Source organism: Paroedura picta, chromosome 3 (genome assembly GCF_049243985.1).
Source record: "Paroedura picta isolate Pp20150507F chromosome 3, Ppicta_v3.0, whole genome shotgun sequence".
NCBI classification, from domain to species: Eukaryota; Metazoa; Chordata; class Lepidosauria; order Squamata; family Gekkonidae; genus Paroedura; species Paroedura picta.
Window position 1 is genome coordinate 38,004,866 of NC_135371.1, and position 15,033 is coordinate 38,019,898.

At 41.9% G+C, this 15,033-nt stretch overlaps 1 protein-coding gene across 9 annotated transcripts in view; it reads left to right on the forward strand.

Moving 5' to 3' along the window:
• Positions 1-15,033, forward strand: part of GRIP2 (glutamate receptor interacting protein 2) — a 496,366-nt gene that overhangs the window by 395,922 nt on the left and 85,411 nt on the right. For all 9 annotated transcript variants that reach the window (XM_077325341.1, XM_077325343.1, XM_077325344.1 and 6 more), the window contains exons 2-6: positions 2,942-3,022; positions 10,599-10,734; positions 11,586-11,731; positions 14,122-14,208; positions 14,463-14,538. In XM_077325341.1, the coding sequence (XP_077181456.1) occupies positions 2,942-3,022; positions 10,599-10,734; positions 11,586-11,731; positions 14,122-14,208; positions 14,463-14,538 (526 nt within the window). The remainder of the gene's footprint in view (positions 1-2,941; positions 3,023-10,598; positions 10,735-11,585; positions 11,732-14,121; positions 14,209-14,462; positions 14,539-15,033) is intronic.

A 15,033-nucleotide genomic window follows, 5' to 3' on the forward strand; every position in this document is an offset into this window, starting at 1 on the left:
TCTGCCCAGGCTCTTGGTGGCAATAGGCAAATTTGCCGAGGGCAGGATTTTAAGATACTAGCTTAGCTGCTGAGCTTGTTTTTGTGTGTGTGTGTGTGTGTGTGTGTGTGGTGCATCTCAAGAGAGGACTTGCTGATTTTGAGGGGGTTGCATTCAACTAAGTCCTGGCATTACCAAAAGGATGTTTTGACATTTTGGTGATTGGTGTGGGGCTGCAAAGGTGCTTTTAATGAGAGGCAGATGGCTGATTGTTTTTCTGTAACCGCTGAGCTGAGCTGGCATCCGTGGCTCCTCAGGACAGCCAACCTTTGCTTCTAGAATTAGAGCTCTGTTGCTCCAATGACTGGATGGTGTGTTGATTTGATCCATAGTGAAATTCTGTATCATTTGTTTCTTTTAAAAGAACCCCCCCCCCCCTTATCTTGGCTTGCAGAAGAAGAACAGTAGATTTTTATACCCTGCTTTCCTCTAAGTCTCAAAGTGGCTTCCCTTTCCCTCCCACACCAGTCACTTTATGAGAGAACTGAATGACCCAAGGTCACCCACCTGGCTGCATGTGAAGGCGGAGTGGTGAAGCAAACATGGTTCTCTAGATTAGAGCCCACCGCTACACCATGCTTGTAACTGGCCACATTACCTCTGGAGCTCGATAGTACCTGTAAGCCAAAGATTCTGTATTCTCTTTGAATTATCTTTGAGCCCATAATTTCTGGAACTCTGAATTGTTTTGATGAACTCAACTGAACACTTAGGGAGTCTCAACATGTTTCCAGTCCGTCTGCCTGTTTGAACTAAAAGTTGTCTGCTTATATTTCCATTATTCTTGATCAATTCTAGTGCTCTAAAATATAAGTTGTGAATTATTTTGTATTCAGAAGCACAGAGCTAGTTGTTGTAATTAAACAGTAATTTGGTAGGTAGAACAATGGGGCCTGTAATCTCTTCAAGATGAGCTACTTTGGAGAATGGAAATCTTGCCAGGATTACATTTTTGAGCATTGCTGGCTTTTGAATTGGTATGCTGGCGATGTGGTATAGTCCAGTTCTCTACAACTGTTCTGCTAGTCGGGTGGATTCTTGCAATCACAATTTAAAGGATATTCTTTGCCTGATGACTTGGGCAGAAACTGCTAGTCAAAAGAGACAGTACTTTGTTATATGGACTAGTTTAGCAGCTGAGGTTGTTGTTTTTTTGTGTGGCTCATCTGGCATTACCAAAAGGACATTTTGTTGATTGTGGGGGACTGTAATGAGAGGCAGATGGCTAATTAGGTTAACGTCTTCGTTGCATTGGTTAACGTATGTGCATCACATTGTAAGCCTAACCATGATCAAACAATGGTTGACATGTGTTAATCTAAGGATGTCAGTCCCCTGGTGGGACCTGGGGGTCCTCTCAAATTACAGCTCATCTCCAGATGACGGAGATTGGTTCCCCTGGAGAAAATGGCGGCTTTGGAGGGTGGACTCCATAGCATTATACTCCATTGAGGTCCCATCTCGCCGTCTTCCAGCTCTACCCCCAAAGCTTCCAGGCAACACATCTTAAATCTAGCCACAGTCAAAATGGTGCTCTGAGTTTTTAAAATCTCCCTTAAAAGGTAATCTCCTTGAAAATAAATCAAATTGGGTAGTCACTGGCTCTTCTCCTGGAAAGGGTCATGGGGCTGGAGAAGTAGTATGGATCTTGGGCTTATGGCAGTTTCCCATATCCAGTGTTAGGGCTTAGTGCAGTTCCACTGCTTGCTGTGTTATCATCCCTGATTGCAAACTGCACTTGTAGCTGCTTATTTGATCTAACGGTGAGTTGTTGCTTGCCCTCTCCTGCTGACAAGGTCTCAGAAAGCCCAGTGTAAAGGGAGACTGGTGAAAGCAGGTGTCTTGGATCTCCATTATTCAATAGGCTTCCTACTGTTTCCCATGTCCCTTATGCATGCCCCTGAGGCAAAGAAAGGGCCACTGATGATCCATGGGCTTTTTATCATTTTAACTCACTGCGGCTTCCGATTCCCTTGCACATAGGGATAAATCTGCAAGTCACTCTGGCATAAACTGGTACTCACATTGCCCTTTCCAGAAGAATGCTACTGAAAATGGCACTTTCCCTGCCATGCCTCCGCTATAGTCTGCAGTGGCTCATATAGCATTGCAAAGAGCTTTGATTCTGCCTGAATGTGGAACAGGGGTGGGGTGTCCTGCTATATCATAAGACCAATATGTTCATTAAGACCCCTTAAAGCTGGCCTTGGTTAATTTTCCTCAGCTGTAGAGCCAGGCTTATTGTTCAGCCTTTACTGCTTTGTATTTGAATGACCGTATTATATAATTATTTGTGGCTACAAAACCGAATTCTGAGCTCTACAGTTTCTTGTAAATTTAGACAAGCTGCGACAAAAAATGTTTTAAATACACATGGGGTATCCCTGGTTGTCATTACCACCATAAAGAGCTATCCTGTAGCCCTAACCTAATCTTCTCTGTTCCTTGTGATTTCATTATTGCTTTAAAATGCGTCTTTCAGTTGAAAATTGGATCCGGTACAGAATGGCTAAGAAATAAATGTGTCCGCCATTGCTGAACAGTTTAATATTCTGATGTGAAATGATGAATAAGTGTTATATTTCTAGTAAATATCCTTGGGAGACACTGTGATAAGACCATGGGTGAAAATAGTAATAGCCCTATTGGGTGTCATGATGCCCTGGTCATTGGGGTTTGTCAAGCCCTGCCCTAAGTATTGCTGCAGATGTGGTGAAGAAGCCACCACTGGAACCTAGTTTTTACCCACCATCTCTGTGGCAATATTATTCTGCGCACAAATTCCAAAGGGAAAAAAAAGATTGTACAAGGAAGCTTTCAGGAAATGTTAAGCCGAAATATATTTTTTAAACATCCTTTTGGGTTAATGTCCTCTTGCTCTCTGTTTTTCTTTTCCCTGTAGATGATGGCCCTTATTCAAAAGGGAGCAAAGACCCAGGAGGACTGGACACTGCACTAGTTTCAAGAAGACAAAGTATTCCAGGTAAGTGCAAGAATGCTTTTTTCCCCACGTGTATTTGATATTCCAGTTGTTCTGAATATGGAACCAGTTTGATTAATTCGATGTGCATCCCCAGAGGAGGTCGTAGGGAGTCCTGGGAAGTCCAAGGGCTTCTCTGTCTACCATCAGGCCCCCCATTCACTCTTCTCTTGCCACCCACCTTCCAGTGTGGACTTTCTCAGCCTGCTCACCAGCTCTCTCCATGATTGTGTTCATATTTGCCTGCACCATACATAGGATTGCCAGCTCTGGGTTGGGAAATGCATTGTCACAAGGATAATCTCAAGATCCTTTGCTACCACCCTGTCCACAAGTCAATTCGGGGCAAACTTCAGAGGTTCTAATACCACCAGTGAATTCCACCTTGGACTTAGATGGCAGTGCCACATATCTGGGAGTTGGCAGACACAGGGAGCACAGCTTGAGGGATCCAACCCACTGGTCTGTCAGGTTCTGTACTGACTGTTCTGACACACGTTAGCTCTCCAGCATTTCACACAGAAATCTTTTGCATTCTCTGCTGTCTGATCTTTTAAAACTGAAAATGCCAGGGATTGAACCTGGGACTTCTTGCACGTAAAGCAGATATTCATTAATGAGCCACAGCCTCTTGCTTTCTCTATCTCTCCATGTTTCTCAAAGTCTGACAATCAGAACATGATTGAAATAGACATTTTATACCCAGCACCTGATAATCAGTGCCATATGTTAACATTAAACTTATGCTGCGTCTGAAAGCTGTCCTTAAGTTTTGCATGTCTGCTAATAGAAATGGAACGAGCTGATATAAAATGGCTCAGGAGGCATGCAGTTTAGACCCAACCACTGAGAATGGGTTTAAACGGTCTCTTCCGTTGTTATTCCCGGTCATATCCAAGCTGAGCCAGACCAGTAGCAACAGGGCTTGGTTGTGATCAACAGCAGCCCTTCAGGACAGGGCCTACTGGAAACTGTCCCAGCAAGTTAAATGCCCTATTTCCCACTGTCTTCTTGTAGGGAGGCCAGCCAATGAAATTTGTGCCTATGCTTTCTCTTTAAGGATTCTATCCTTATATCAAGAGCCTTCCAAATGAGACAAGCCGAATATAGGGCCCCTTCCAACTCTAAGATTCTATGATAACGCAACATAACCAAAGAGCTTTCTTGCTTTCTAGGTGTGGGTGGCCCGTGTGGGTCTATGGCATATCTAAAATGAAATTCTGGCTTATTATCAATGAATTTCTATATCATTATCCCTTAGTCATATTGGCAGTTAAAGTTCAGCTGTCTCAAATTGCCAAAAGCATTTTTGTTTTTGCATAAGGAAGGCTGTAACCTCATTTCAACTTTGTTTCAAGAACACTGCTACATACCTAAGTCCGAGGGTGCTTTGTTTATGTTTGATGTGGCTAGCAAATTTGGAATTGCCTCAAAAGTCCAGTGCAGTCTGGTTTAACTTTAAAAGAGGCTGTTTCCCAAAGATGTGGGGATTAATATAAAAGGAAGCTGCAGTCAGATCTCTTCAGCATATTTAGAGATTATTTAAAACCACAACAATACAAGCTTAGCTAGAATGTCTACCGCTGACTAGGAAGGATAGAAATGATGCCATGAAGGGGCTGGCATGGTTAACAAATAGAATCGAGGAAGGCAATTGTAGAAGAAGAGTTGGTTTTTATACCATGCCTTTTACTACCCAAAGGAATCTCAAATCATTTTATTATTACCTACCCTTCCTCTCCCCACAACATACACCCTATGAGGTAGGTGTGGCTGAGAGAGCTGTGAGAGTACTGTGAGCTATCTGCACATGGGGGAGTGGGGTTTGATTGCTTTAGAAGAAGAAAAGCAGGGGGGTATGCCCTGCTTTTCTCTACCCAAAGGAGTTCCAAAGCAGTTTACAAACATCTTTCCCTTCCTCTCCCCCCAACAGACACCTGTGAGGTGGGTGAGGCTGAGAGAGCCTTGATATTACTGCTCAGTCAGAACAGCTTTATCAGTGCTGTGACAACCAGCCCAAGGTCACCCAGCTGCTGCATGTGGAGGAGTGGAGAATCAAACCCAGTTCTCCAGATTAGTGTCTGCCACTCTTAAGTCACTATACCACACTGGCTGAAATAGTGGAGGGAAATTTGAGAGAGTATAAACTGTGGCAAAATAATGAAGTGCTCTAAATCAAACAAAAAGAAGGAATTTGAGAAGCACCTTACTGGAAGCATTAGGATTAGTCACTTCTTTAAAGAAATCCGAAGCAGAAAACCAGCTAACACTGGACCGTTCAATTATGATGATAGAAGATTATTGTAGAGTGCTAGGGAGATTACAGATACACTGAATATTTGTTTCTTTGAACAGCGTGGAAGAAGCTAGGTAGACATCTGAGCCAAACTTTATAGAGTGGTATCCAAAGTAGCACCTTTAGGGCTTATTGAGAAATTAAATATTTACAAATATGCCTGATCCAGATGATAAGCCCCCAAGAATTCTTAATGAGGTAAAAAATACATTGCTGACCTTCTAACAAAGATATGTAATTTGTTATTAATGTCAGCCTCTGTGTCAGACGACTGTAAAATAACCAGCATCATTCCAATGTTTAAGAAAAGGATCCTAGGAGGACACCGGAAAGTTCAGACATCTGTCTTTGTACAGAGGTGACTCAATAGGCACTGTGTACTTGGGCTTTCTAAAAGTGTTTCTTCACCAAAGGTTCTGAGTAAACGTAACAATTCTGAGATGACGTATGGATTGGTAACTACTTTAAATAGCATTGGTGGGTACCAGCACCAATCCTTGGGGGAACTGGCTGTTTACCTCCATCAACTCTGGAAACTATTCATTTATTGCCATCCTGTGTTTTCTCTTTTAATATACTTCATAAATAATCTGGAGCTGAGGGTAAGGCAATGAATCTTTGTGTATCACCAAATGGTTCAGGATGGTGCGTAGCACTATGGGACTGAACGCCGTTGTGTCTTGAGATTACCTGTGTCTTAGGAAATAGTATTGTAAAAAGTTCTGTCATGTATTGTAGAAAGATCTACCACCTGGTACTATGTGGATCCCACCCTACCCTCAATGCTATTATTTTATTTTATTTTTAAAAGCTTTCATTTTTCCTGGGCTCTTTGACATTGTCCAGGATAATTAGCTCTCAGCCATGATTGACTGTCATAATCCTCTTGCTTATGTTAAAAAGGGGAAAAAGCGTCCATGTTTAGAAGGCAAATTGGATATTTGAGAAATGGCTTATGGTTTGTTACCATGAGGTTTCCTGTAGGCTAGTAGTGATGGATGTTGTCACACACTGAGAGGATTTATAGACACTGCAGGAGTGCCTTGGCCTTCTCTTCCTTGTACATATGATGCTTGTAGGGATTGCCGGCAGCTTGGAGGAAATTAGTTTGTCTCTGAGAGATAGCACTTCCTAATTGGTTATGGGTTGTCTCAGACCTGACTTTGTCCCCTGAGAAGCAGATGAGAATTGTTGCCAGTAGTGCTTTCACTGGCCCAATTCAAGGTGTTGGTGTTGACCTTTAAAAGCCCTCCACAAGCTGGTATTGGGGTGCCAGCCTCTAGGTGGGACCTGGGGATCCCCTGGAATTTCAGCTCAAGACTAGACTACAGAGAACAGTTGCCCTGAGAAAATGGCTGCTTTGGAATGTGAATTCTATAGCATTGCACTCCACTGTGGTCCCTGCACCCCCAGATGCACCCCCAAATCTCCAGGAGTTTCCCAACTTGAATCTGGCAACCCTACCCCCATCCCCCACTTGTGGCAAGGGGGGACCTGGCAACCCTAACGGGTAACTTCAAGTTTCTTGCTTTGGAACACCTTTAATCAACCAAGGTCTTGTCAATGGGTCATGTTCATTATTCTGCCCTCTGGCAGCTTAGGATAATAGTGAGAAGCTCTTTATATATAGCTCCTGAAACTATGCAGTTATCTCCTTGTTAGGTTTTTGGAAACTCTGTAAGACTTTTCTAACACACACTTGCCTAGTTTAGATTCCTGAAGGTGTTACTCTGTGTGTGTGCTTTATAAAACTATTGTTTGTAAATGCATCATGATTAACTAAATTGCTATGAGTTGGCTAGGAAAAAGAGCCTATAAATATCTTAAACATATAAAAGTACATGTCGATCAGATGTTCTGAGAGAATTCTGAACAGATTTTCTATTTAAGCCTCGCCCATGATGGATTTGGGCTAGCGTGATTTTGTGAAGCAATTTTTAGAAACCAATTGTTAACACCCACTAAAAAAGCTAATAACCTTTTTACTGTGGCACTATCAGAGTTGATTTGTCACTTCTTCCAAATTTCTTCTTGAAAAATGCAAAGATCATGCCAGGTGCTATTCCATTTCAAGCAGCAGGGGGTGGTGGGAAGATTCCTGGCACTCACTGAGATCCTAGATGAATAAACTGAAAGCCAACGTTACTGTACTTGGCCATTAATTAAAGCAGTTTGATATTTTAACGAGAGCATTAGGAAAATAGGAGATATTGTCGCTGTGATAAACAGGGGCAACGTGATGAATGAATGAATGCCTTCCAAACCAGCTCTTTCATCAGCACATTATTCCCTACTCCTGTAGGAGTATATGAGCACTTTTACAAGAACTGCCTTATCAATTATCACAATGAAACCTGAAACCATGACACATGTTCCTTTGCTATTGCGGCATTATGCAAATCAAAGCATTCTAAGTTCAACATTCAGGCCAATTGTTTTAATGCTGTATAGCACACTTAAAAAAAAAGAAGGTGTTAACAATTACTGTAGGTAGGATCTTGAATTATGTTAGAGTGGAGTAAATTTATAACCTTGGATATGTGCGTGTGAGGTTCTAGCCACAGCCATGAAGAAAGTGAAGGTTACCTTTTGAAGAACAGTAGTTTGGTACCAATGTGACAGAGTGATGCAGTATGGTATAGTGGTTAGATTGGGGTCTGGAAGACCCAAGCTGCCATGAAGCTGACTGACTGGTCTTGGACGAGTTAATGTTTCTTTTGGGATAGCCTAGTTTATAGGGTGGTGTTTGTGAAGATGAAATAGAAGAAGGAAGAACCCTGAGCTCCTTGAAGGGAAGAGCAGAATAAAAATGTACAGGCTAAATAAACAGTATCCTTGCTAACCCTTAGTAGGTTTGGGTCTATTCAGTGGCTGGATGGGAGACCTCCTTGGAAGGCATGACTCCTATGAATGCTGCCTTGACTTTGAAGACAGAAAGAAGGAGATGATATAAACGTAATGACATAATAATATTACTAACCTAACATCAAGCAGGGCATATCAAGTTTCCTTGATAACTCTGTCATAAATTAAATTCAGTCTGAAATTTCTCTATGGACTTGGTCCCAAATTGGAGATTGCTTGAGATTATTCTCTTTGAGTTGAATAAAAAATGTCTATATGAATACTGCCATTAACTGTCAAAAATACTTCTAAGTATCCTAACACCGTCACATAACGGTCCTTACAACAGCCATGTATGATAGGTTACAAGTTTTTTGCTGTCCAGGTATAAGGGCCAGAATCTGAGAGAGATTTCCCTGGGGAGACTAAGCTCATTGAAACACAGGCTTCCTGATTCCCTCAGCTACTGTCCTTCATTCACTCTCAAAAAGATGAACTTCTGTAGTCTGTCAGGCACATATCTTCCTGAGTGTTTGGGGCTGGTCAGGCATTTTCAAAGGAATGTCCAGATTCCAGGCACCCCACAGGCTAACTGGCTATGGCATGAATGCCTCTGGGCTGCAGTCCCCTTCTCCAGGGGGTTCCTGGTCAGGCCAACAGTGAGCGTGCCAACCCTTGCACCTCCAAATGTCCACGGTGGCACAGGACCACAGCATGACCAGCTGGAGCAGCATTGGCTTCACAGTTTCTTTCCAGAGCACTCAAAGTTGAAGAGTGGGACCAGAGTTTGTTTTCACTGAAGTAAATGGAAATTTTGGAGGACAGACTGTGTGCTACGGCTCTGCATCCATGCTGCAAAGCCTTCCCAAACTCCACTCTTCCCAAACTCTCCCACAAACTTCCAGAAATTTCCCAGCTTGGAGCTGGCAACCTGTTCCTGTTGATGTAAACCACCCTGAGCCTTCAGGGAAGTTGGTATATAAACATAATAAATAAATAAACAAACAAACAAACAAACCCCACTCTCAGCGTAAGGGTAGTGGGCCTTCTGAGGGAATCACTGGAGGGCTTTGTAGCCTACTACCTAAAAGGTTCCCTGATACAACATGACTCATTCTGAGGTGGACCACTTCATATCACCACTTTGTCAGGACTTTGTCTGGGATTCAGGTCATATTTAAAAGCTTCTTTTCCCATTTGATTTTTTTATTCCCTTCTGCTTTATATGCTTCCTAAATTTGATTGAGGCATTTGGTTGAGGTCAACCAAAATTAACAAAATCCAGCAAGCCCCAGACCTCACTCCCATGAACCCACACGCTTGAACTGACCAACCATGGGTCTATTAGATTGGTATTTGTTAGAATTGTTATCCTCACAGTTTATTGTTACTATTATTGTTATCCATTCATTAGCTTTTGAGTCTGATGTACTGTTCTTGTTCCCTATGTTTCATGTGAACTGCCCTGAGCCTTCGGGGAGGGCAATATATAAATAAAATATAATTTAAAAATTGCCAATCTTGGAGACCTCTTAAGTCTTCAAGGTCCGACTGAGAGCTTTAGCACATGTATGAGTTTCCAAAAAATAAAATGGTGATCGTGTGCGAAGGTTGGATATAGTATTTGAATCAAGCCTAGCCTATTTCACAGGGTTGCTTGGGGGACAAAACAGAGACGGGAAGAACACTTTATGACACTCTGAGTGTTTTGGTGGGAGGATGGCATAAAATGTACTATACAAATAAGGCCATTCCGTGACTATCTGTGGCATTAAAGAGCAGGAGGCAATTCATGCCTGTAATGATGTGAGTAAGGAAAGATCATGTAACATGGGGGGGAGAGAATCTCCCAGTGATCAGGGACCAGAGAGCAATTATGTCTGCATTGGGCAGTGCCACTTAAGTCTGAAGCACGGACTGCATGATGGAGTGCTGCCCCACAGAAACAAAAATTCTATATATGGAAGATCTATCACAAAGGTTAGGCTCAATCTTTATCTGACATCTAGTATTTTATGTGCAGTCCAGGAACGCTTTTCTCCGTTATTTATCTGATCTTCCTGTCAAACTGCCCAAACATCCCTCCTGAAGCTCCACACTGAATGATTAAAGAACACTTTTTTCCACACCTGTGTCACAGCTAATAGCCATTTGGAGTTGTTCTGGTTTGTCATCATGAGGGTTGTTCTAATGATTGAGTCATTTTCTCTGTTTTTTTCCTGTTTCCCCAACTCTTCTTCATACTCACTGACATGGGGGTAGGGGGTGGGGGGTTATACCAAAGATTTTGTCCTTGCAATGCTACCAACTTTTCATCATAAACATTATTGCCTGTTATTTTTTCAGCTAGACTGACAGTTGTCTTGACTGCTGGAGAGGAGAGTCTAACACTGCCTAGTGAACTGAACTCTGTTCTCAACTTCTTTTTTGTCTCCCCAGAGGAATTCAGAGGAGTCACCATTGTGGAGTTGATCAAAAAGGAAGGCAGCACCCTTGGATTAACTATATCTGGGGGCACAGATAAAGACGGGAAGCCAAGAGTCTCCAATCTGAGACCAGGAGGGCTGGCGGCAAGGTAAGACAACTTCAGTGGAAAGTACAACATTCTGAGAAAAGGGCTTGCTAACGATAAGCAGGGGCTTCTCCTAATTTTTTAAACCCTTGAGTTGGATCGGATAGTTGATATGGAGCTTAAAGGTAAAGGTAAAGGTATCCCCTGTGCAAGCACCGAGTCATGTCTGACCCTTGGGGTGACGCCCTCCAGCGTTTTCATGGCAGACTCAATACGGGGTGGTTTGCCAGTGCCTTCCCCAGTCATGACCGTTTACCCCCCAGCAAGCTGGGTACTCATTTTACCGACCTCGGAAGGATGGAAGGCTGAGTCAACCTTGAGCCGGCTGCTGGGATTGAACTCCCAGCCTTATGGGCAAAGTTTTCAGACGGCTGCCTTACCACTCTGCGCCACAAGAGGCTCCTGATATGGAGCTTGCCAAGTTGCAAATGAATTGCTGAGAAGGCATGGCCTTGGCATTCCACTCTGGTCTGTTTGCTGTGATCAAAGCAGTGGCTGCAAAATTATGTTTTTAGAACCTTATTCTTGGAGTGGTTTTTGAACACTGCTATCAGCCTTGCCAGCTAAGAGATCACAACATGTAAATCTTAGAAGTATTCATTTAAAAATGCTATGTTCCTTTCCCCTATCTTCCCCCTCCATCTATTTATTTGCACATGGAGTTGACACTGTTTAGTGGGTAGGCTGAAGAAGGCGATGGTGAATGTGGGATATGGTGTCGCATTAAATAAGACTGTTTGTCATTATTGCAGATCATTAGTAGAGATATCAGGTAGTTAGCTAGAAAGGATCTACGCATAGGTATGAAATATCTGGTGGGAATTTTAATAGAGATTTTGTTTTGTATGTTACAGAAGCGATCAGCTAAATGTCGGCGACTACATAAAGTCAGTGAATGGGATTAACTTGACCAAACTGCGACATGATGAAATCATAAGCCTCTTGAAGAACGTGGGAGAAAGAGTGGTACTGGAGGTAGAATATGAGCTCCCCCCTGCTGGTTAGTCCTTCCATTTTTAATACTGTGTCACAATTCGATCATGCTTCAAGGAGATAGCTTCCCTTTCCCTTGAATATATGAAATGTGCTTTTATTGATTATTTTGAGCACTGACAGGCAGTGGTTTCTCCAAGGTCACAGGCATGAGGGTTTTCCATGCCTGCTTTTCTGTCCAAGTGCCTTTAAGTAAAGCTGTCTGGGCCATTTGCTTGCAAAACATGAACTCTTTTGCTGAGTTGTCTCCTCTCTGCTTGCTTGATCTTTTCCCCTTCTCCATAGGGGAAGCATAGTATTCTTTGCACAGTTGTATGGATGGTGACTGTTACAGGATGGTTTCCAGAGGGAACAATTTTTACTCAATGTGATGGGTGCGTGTTGTTGTGTGCTGCCCTGAAATGGCCTGATTAGATCTCCCTTACCTTATGATGATCAAGCAGCAACTCCTGTGCTCTGCTATCCAGTAACTCATCAGCTCTCTCCCCCATTTTGGCAGTATGTCCTGTTGTGAAAAACATAACTTAGAAGCTCAAATGCACCCTTTCAGCCAAATTGAATTTTGCTTTAATGACGCATGGCTCTCAAAGGGGCTCAACCTCTATGTCTTTTACCTATGGATGCTGATTTAACACAGGTCATGTGCCCATCTCAACCTCCTCGCTGTCACCATAGCTTGAGGATATGGGTGTGAATGCTTTTGTATTGTGTGGGATTCTTTTTGTTTCATCCATGCTGGATGCTGTTGCTTGTAAATATTTGATAGTTCTTGAGATTTTGTAAGCCCAGGCAGGCGGAGCTAGTAAATTGTTGCTATTTGCACCTTGGGATATTTCAACAGAAGAATAGATAAGATTCTCAGCTGTTCACAAAATTGCAGACACTGTTCTTAACCCACAGACTGAAACGTGAGTTCCTGCTATTCAAATACTGTGGCAGGAGCTGACAGCTTGCCTAAACTTCTCACGTTCAAATACAATTTTGTTTTTCTAATCAAAGCTGTGAAGTGTGTTTTTGACACTTCTTAAAAATATCCTAAAGAGTAAATTTAATTTGGGTGATGAAAGATTGCAACAAGTTACTAAGCAAATGTAAAATGTTGATGTTTTTCTGTTACGTAAAAGCAGACTTGCAGAAGACTTGGCTACAGAGGAAAACCTGAGCTATGGGCATAGGTATCCCAGATAAGTAACGAATTCTGGCTTACACATGAAACAGCTTCACACCATCAAGCCACTGGTGTGTCAGGGTCAATATAGCCTTCACAGAATGGAATCAGCTCTCCAGGATCTAAGGCTGAGGTCTTCCACGTCATTGACTATCTAATCCTTTCCATGGGAGAGGCTGGAGATTGAACCTGGAACCTCCTGTATGCAAAACATATACTCTGCCATTGAGCCACAGACCTTCCCCAAACCTCTGGTTTGTTTGCTTGTTACCTCTTTTCCATCTATACCAGGACAGAACACATTTTCTCCATCCGGAGGTGGCCAAATTGTGGCTCTCTAAATGTCCATGGACTACGATTGCCATTAACCTCTGCCAGCAAACTGCTGTTCAGGAATTGAATGGCATTAGTTAGTAATATGTATGATTAACAAACCAGGTATAGACCCTTGTTTGAACCCTAAGTTCAACACCAGCTGACAACGTCTGATTTGTTGGCTCATCTACATTTGGAAGTCACAGATAAACAGCATTTGATCAAAATGTGGTTTAGCAAAGTATTAAATTAAGAATGAACAAATTTCTTTTAAAATTTAACAATGATCTCAATCAAAATGTAGACAGAACTGTTCTTCTAGCAGTGAAGATTGTATTCTTCTGCAGTCAGAATATTAAGTGAAGTGCTTAAGTACCCCTTATGCTCTGATCAAAATTTGGGGAATTTAGCTATGCACAAGGGATAAGTAGCGAAATCTGTTTGCAGCATTATACAAGGAATCCATGGGAGACAAAAAATACTGCTTAATAATAAGGTGTATACTTTATTTAGGAAATAAATAAGACATAGACCAACACTACACAATCACCCTTCACACGTGGCAAGATGAGAAACAAGAAAAGACCAAAAATCTGAGAATTTGTTTGAAATTGTAACAGCAAAGCTAGAGTCTGCTTTGAAACTTGTTGAGAAAGGGAAATATTTCTTAGTATGATGATATGATGAGTGTCTCCGGTCTGTATTCATACAATCTAGAACATTGATTCTTTTAATGCAATTATTTAATTGACTTTGATGTTTAAGACAACTATTGTGTTCCTCTAAGTAAAAATCCTTTCATATTACAAGATTTGTGTGAACAATAAGGCAACCTCTATAAAGGCCACAATTCAAAAGGAAAAAAAGTGGTATTTCAGAGAGGTAATTCATCTCCATGTCCTTCTTATTTATAGCTCCAGAAACCAGTGCTGGCATTATTCCAAAGACCATTGAAGTGACGCTGTACAAAGAAGGCAACAGTTTTGGATTTGTGCTCCGAGGTCAGTGTTCTTTCTGCCCATGATGATGGTAACCATGTCACTAGGTCAGCTTTTGTAAGTCAGGGAAAGAAATAGTGATGGGCAGTGCATGGGAATTAGCCTCAAGGCTCATACAGATGCAATGCAATCCTCATTAACTGCTTGCTTTATTTTCTGTGTTTGTTGAAATCTTTTGACAGGTTTTCAAAAACTGCTTCATATGTTTGTGTAGTAAAACGTTTGTGCATTTCACAACTTTTGTCATTTCATTACAGGAGGAGCCCATGAAGAATGGCACAAATCCAGACCATTAGTTTTGACCTATGTTAGGCCAGGTGGCCCAGCAGACAGGTAACATTTGCATCAAACTACACACTTTGTGATGGAGCTTGAACAAATTACTCTTGCTAATAGTGAAATGGCTGGTTTCTGTCATGACTGTGAAAGCAAGGAAACTTTTTTTTCCAAGTTAGGGGTTTCTAAAAATACTCCTTGGACTGGCCAGATATGCAAAACAAAATGATTTTGTGTATTAACAAAACAGCTCACAAAGGACATGATTAATATAGAGTATGTTCTAGTAGGCCCAGAAAGTTGGGAACAACTTTCAGAAGAGGGAAAAGAAGAAACTATGCCCCTGAGAACTTGTAGAATCCTGTAGGGGTAGATTGCGGAGGATAGGGTTTTCAGATTGACTGCTTCCCTATTTTTTGCAAGTCTCCATCTCTAAAGGAACAACATAAGAGCATAAAACTCTAGCATGTTTATACCCCAAATGTGTTATTAAGGTTGACATTTGGCTGTAGTTTTTACTTAGCATGCCTGTATAGTTTGCATGTGATCACT